This window comes from Sinocyclocheilus rhinocerous, unplaced genomic scaffold (assembly GCF_001515625.1).
Source record: "Sinocyclocheilus rhinocerous isolate Xijiao unplaced genomic scaffold, SAMN03320098_v1.1 scaffold2083, whole genome shotgun sequence".
Lineage (NCBI taxonomy): Eukaryota > Metazoa > Chordata > Actinopteri > Cypriniformes > Cyprinidae > Sinocyclocheilus > Sinocyclocheilus rhinocerous.
The window spans coordinates 346,844-353,163 of record NW_015666157.1 but is presented as its reverse complement, the minus strand read 5'-3'; the positions used below and the strand labels follow the sequence as shown (position 1 = coordinate 353,163).

The 6,320-nt window shown below is 35.8% G+C and overlaps 1 protein-coding gene across 1 annotated transcript in view; it reads right to left on the bottom strand.

Annotated features, from left to right (window-relative positions):
- Positions 1 to 6,320, bottom strand: part of LOC107731767 (DNA-binding protein SATB2-like) — a 47,567-nt gene that overhangs the window by 5,179 nt on the left and 36,068 nt on the right. The window contains exon 13 of the mRNA XM_016542938.1: positions 2,988 to 3,182. Coding sequence (XP_016398424.1) covers positions 2,988 to 3,182 — 195 coding nt within the window. The remainder of the gene's footprint in view (positions 1 to 2,987; positions 3,183 to 6,320) is intronic.

Here is a 6,320-nt window from a genome sequence, read left to right as displayed (position 1 = left end):
AGGTAGTCCGCAAAAGTCCCCCCCCCCCCCACCCAAAAAAAACTTAAAGAATTTTTTTTTTTTACAAAATCAAACATTCTCTATAAAACTGCTTTAGAACAATATTTATGCTCATGATTTATGCTCTATATAAATAAACATACATTTCTCTTCAGATCAGATCTAAATCTGTTCTAAATGGGTAATAACAAGACTTAATACAAGATTTTGCTTTATTTTTTGACATGTCAAAGTTACAGGACTTGCGCTGGTTTTTTGAGTCACGTTTGATGATCTTATAAGGGTGAAATAAAACATAAGTGAATTATGTTGGTCACACTTAGGTGGTATCAGCTTAAAGAAATTGTTTACATGTATGTGCTGCATGTGTTCATTAATTAACATGCTCATGTCTGCATAAGCAGCTGGGACACATGTGCTGTGGTGGCAGGCAGGCTGGAGCCGAGGGGGCTGCTGGGTATTTTGATTTGAGGAGGGTCCCTCATTACTACTACTACTCCAAAAAAGAAAAAGAAAAAAACACAAGGACACAAGGACACAAATGCACAAACAACCACATACATGCTCATGTATGGCATTTTCATGTTGACACAGCACAATATCTTGTAATTTATGTATTTTATTATTTTTAATTATGTTAGACATGTTATAGTATATCATATTTAATATAATATTTATGCAATATATTTGTATTTATATAATATTTGATATATTTAATATTACATTTATATTATTTTAATATTATAACTAATAAATACAACAATGCTATATATGTGCTCAATATGATATGTACAGAATCAAGGTGTATAAATAGAATAATTTTTAACATTTTTTATGTAATATATATTCACTGTCAATAAAAGTCTCAAAAAATCACCAAAATATTACATCACATAAAAAACCCATACAATTAAAAAGAAAATTTTATGTTATATTTATATTATAATGTAATATTTTAATATAACATAATTTTGTTTCAATTAAATATAACAATATGAAAATGAATACAACAATTCTATATATGTGCCCTTTATGATATTTACATAATAAAATAAATAAACAACAGAAAAAGTTCCTTGTACATAATTATACTTTTAGCAACATGTTGCTTTAGTAAATGCACTGACTATCCTCAACATATGTTTTTATGATCAATGTTGTGCAAGAGTTCATGGTCAAAGCCAGTGTAGCGTTACTAAAGAGACTTACTGTAGTGAAGTCTCTTGAGTCATTACGAGTGTGTGTGTATGTGCATATATGTGTGTCTGTGTGTGTGTTCCTGCTCTTCTCGTAATTATTAATATCAGGGCTGTGGTGGCACTGTCTGTCAGGGTGTGTCCTAATGGGGCATTTCCTTCTGCGCCCAAAACACATAAATTAGTATATTTACACACACACATGCTGCCAACAGACTGTTTATTCCACTGACATAAAAGAGAAAGCGAGCAAGAGAGAAAGAGACGTAATGGGCTAAGACAGTAACAGAGAGCCACTCTGTCTCCATTTGTTAGTACTTAATCTTAATACGGCTGCTCAACTTAAGTTAATAAATGTTAATAAACAGCAATCATTGTGAATGAATTAAACTGCAATGCTTTACTGGCAGGGTGAGAAAGAAGAGTAGGTTAAAAGAAGGTGGAAAGCATTGATCCAAGTGTTTGTAGATTTATGTGTATGCTGTTTGTGTGTGCATGTATTTACATATCAGTAGTAGTGTGTAGATGTGTGTGTATACTGTGTATGAATGCTTGTCTATGGTAATACTGGAAAAGTGTGTGTCCACAGTCTTTACTATAATGACCCTGGCTGGCATAGGGGAAAGTCCATTTAATCAGTAGCGTGCTATTTGGAATTCTGTGTGCGTGTGTCATTAAAGAGGTTGGGGTGTGCTGGGTTATTATATTTTGGCAGGAATGCTGCATAAATGATGCTGATATTAAAACTGAAGCCTCAAAGAAGTGTACACAATGAACACATTTATATAATTTAAAGAGAATTATGCTTAAAACATTCACGCAGAACTTAAAATAGTTTTTCCTCTTTCCTTCAAGTCTTATACACTTAGCAGTCAAATTATACATTTTTACTTTTAATGTTAATCAAGGTTTCTTGTACAAAACACTTTACCTCTTAGAATTAAACAGATCTTTTTTAATGGACAAAAACAGAAATTATTAAAAATAAAATAGATAAATTACATTTTACTGGTCCATTCTTGATCAGGATCAACTTTCTTTGTATTTTCCAGGGCCTTATTTTGACGCTGTGCCTTTAAAGGGGTAGTTCACCCAAAAATGAAAATCCTGTCATCATTTACTCACCCTCCACTTGTTCCAAACCTGTATGAGTTTCCTTCTTCTGTTGAATACAAAAGAAGGTATTTTGAAGAATGTTGGTGACCAAACAGTTGACGGTAGCCATTGACTCCCATTGTATTTTTTTTTTTTTTCCATATTATGGATGTCAATGAGAAGGTATTTTGAAGAATGTTGGTGACCAAACAGTTGACGGTAGCCATTGACTCCCATTGTATTTTTTTTTTTTTTTCCATATTATGGATGTCAATGACTTCCATCAACTGTTTGGGCACCAACATTCTTCAAAATATCTATTGTATTCAACAGAAGAAAGAAACTCATACAGGTTGTTCTAACAAACTCTATGCAAATCCTGCTTTACACTTTGTTAGAATCACAAAATATTCTGAAATATCAGGCTGCGATTGTTATAAATGAATTTTCTGAACACTGGTTTTGACATAAATGTGGTCTGTTGTGTTCATTTATTCATCTGCCTTCTAAGTTATAGAAAGTAAAAATGAATATTTAATAATTGGTCTTTCTGGACTGGGAGGAATCAAGGAACATTTAATTTCCCTTAATATGACCATCCTACACTGCAAACATCACATTAAATAGCTTTCTTTCGCCACACATATTTGTATACAATATGAAGTATATGCAATTTGAATAGTTTCATAAACTCACCTGAGGGTCAGTGGGCAAGTGCAGTACAGTGTGCAGCCGTTCACTGTGGTGATGGCGGGACTCTTCCTCATACACCAGATCCCTGTCCACCTGTGGAAGGCTCAGAAACCTCCGGATAGTACACAGGTTCTCCCAGAGAGTCCTGTTCTCAGGGCTGGGACTCTCTTTCCAGCGAAGCAGCTCGCACAGCCATCCCTTGTAGAATGGATGAGGGTTCATTACACATTTCGATTTGGTGAAGGAATTTTTCCAACAATATCAGTAAATAATAACAACATGCATCTTGCCTTCTCGGTGGATTACCCACTCAAGCACCACTACAGAGTCTTTCTTCTCTTTTTGGGGCATTTATGTCACTTTAACAGGGGACATTAGAAAAAGGTAAGGCAATGATCGGCAGAATGGGATGTGAAACCTTGAATGTTTATTTTATGACTGTCAAGTTTACTTTACAGTAAACAACTAGCACCACAAAGCATCACAAGTGCACTGAGAGAGCGGAGAGTGTGTGAAAGAGAGAGTGAAATGGTGGGAGATTAGGAAGATTTGATTATCTCTGCTAGACTGGGCCAGTCTTTGACACCAGCTGTTGTGTGCAGCCAACCACTTCCAGCACACATTGTTAATGACCTGAGCATCTCTCTCTCTCTTTCCTTCTCCCCCAGCTCCTCCTGGCCAGCTGCAGCAGATGGGCGCGTTCAGCCGTGACCCCCCCACCCGACCCCAGACCTGTGAGACCTAACCGCATCTGTCACACACACAATATATATAAAACATAAACTGAAATTGCTTCAAACATTGCTACAATTGCTAAGAAAGTCCTTTTTATTTGCCTATTCAGCATTTGCCAAATGTTAATTTTGGACTCTGGATAACTTTATGAATACGCTTAAAGCTTATAAAATATTTCAAAAACCAAAAGTAGATTACTGTGATGTGCTTTTTATAACTGCTACAATGACTGTACTTCAGTTAGAAAATGTTTAAGAGTTTTTCAAGGCCTCAAATCATGACTATTACACTTCTGTGATGTATACTTTCAGTCACAATATTATGCATTCTTTAAATAATTGTCTGGAAACAAGTGTCAATGTAAAAGGTATGAAGAAAGAAATCAGATCAATCTATGGATCACTGGATGCACGTCTGTATCACAACATAAGCCATGACTCATGGGATGGGAGAGATTGACAAAGGCATTGAAAAAGAGTGAGATCTTTTGACAGGATCTGGAATGGTAAGTCAGAGATGAATAAATGGAAGGCATTTATCAGGCTATCTGTTGATGTTGATGTTTTTGTTTATCAACTGCAGAGACGCGCCAGAATCAGATATAACAGTCTGCACATACGGACACCGTTACTTCCCCTACACTGACTGAGGAAAGTCACACACACACACACACACACACACAAACACACACACACACACACACACACACACACACATTCATATATACACACACCAGCAGAGCAGCTCTTTGCTGACACATCTCATACACGCAAACATGCGAAGACGCCCCTAACACATGCCTCTAGATGAGGTGGCCACACCTGCAAAGCCATGCCGCAATAACGCAGAGCTCCTCAGTAAAGCAAGCAGCAGAGACTGAAGCTCTCTCAGGCTATTACATGGTAGGAATTAGGCGCAGCTGGGAGTGGGATCATATTTGACTAAATCAATTAGCCCTCTTTCATCTAAATGAGACAGAGACAAACAAATGGTCCAAAAGCTTTAAAAAAAATTATTTATCAAAACTCTGAAATTAATGCCATGCTTTTCCAGTTTGTGTTAAAGAATGGGATTGTTGGTGTCCTTTTGCATTAACACAGTGTGGCCAGGGTCCAAAATTATTTTTTTTCCTATACCTGTCAATGGCAGGTGAACGTCTGTATCACAACATAAGCCATGACTCATGGGATGGGAGAGATTGACAAAGGCATTGAAAAAGAGTGAGATCTTTTGACAGGATCTGGAATGGTAAGTCAGAGATGAATAAATGGAAGGCATTTATCAGGCTATCTGTTGATGTTGATGTTTTTGTTTATCAACTGCAGAGACGCGCCAGAATCAGATATAACAGTCTGCACATACGGACACCGTTACTTCCCCTACACTGACTGAGGAAAGAATATGTAAGCTAAGTGTAATCTTAACATCTTTTCAGAATAAAATAAATCACGATATGTTTAAATATCCTATCCCTTAATATTTCCAGCACCTAAAAATATTTTTAATTTAAAAGTATTTAATTTTTTAATAATAAAAGGGTCTCTAAGCCATAAAAGCCATTTAAGCATTACACATGAACAACATTACACATGAACAACCTTATTTTTAACAGGTAGTGTATACAGTACTTCTTAGATGCATTAAATATATTATTAACAATTATCATATGAAAATACCAAGTTATTTAAATTCTCCTGTACATTGAAATAAAATGCAAACCCCGTATACAAGATGTACTTGAAAAGTAGAAGACAAAATTATTAGGTTTTTCTGTGTATTTTCAGTGTAAAATAGTTAACATAGATTAGGCTAGTTTAGAATTTTTATTTTTGCAGTTCAGTTTTGACTTTATGTTAGGATGTTGAAAGGATGGAAACATGTCCGGATTATTAACCAAAATGAAAAAATCAATTCTTACTTGGCTCTTGTTGGCTGCCACCTTGGCGAAAAGTGCCTGAGACACTTTTGCCCGTTTCATCTCCTGCTGGATTTCGTCATAAATGGCTGAGGTGATGTTAACCAGCGGCTCCATTTTCAGAGGAAGGTCAGGGTTAGGACCAGAAATTTTGGACTGTGTGGGTCCAGTGGTCAAAGGTAAAAGCAACAAAGACATATTGGTTAGATAAATATTCATAATTGCTAGAGAAAGTACAATATGAGATCATATTCATGGATGACATTTTAGACCCTTGTTTGTACCTGCAATGTACTGAGATTTTAGCAGATAAATCATTAAAGCATCCTGTTAGTAAACTCTTTGTAGTACGTGTTTGAAGTATGGTGTATTGATTTTAGAGTGGTGTGTTTTCTTATTCAATGTTTGAAGTTGCCCTGCAGGCACAGGCAAGCAATCTCACATTCCCCAGTAAAAATGATTGTGAGATAAACATATACAGACATAATAGTAATGATAATACACAACCACATTCCCTAAGACCAAAGAATGAGAACTTTGTTCTCATATCAGAAAGATTTTTATTATCTGCATGGGTTCATTCACAATGGTCTTGAGGTTGAAAGCAGCCGTATTCATATGATTCCTACAAGCATTCTAGAAAGTCCACGCACCAGTTTCCAGGTCATTTAATATAAACATGCCAT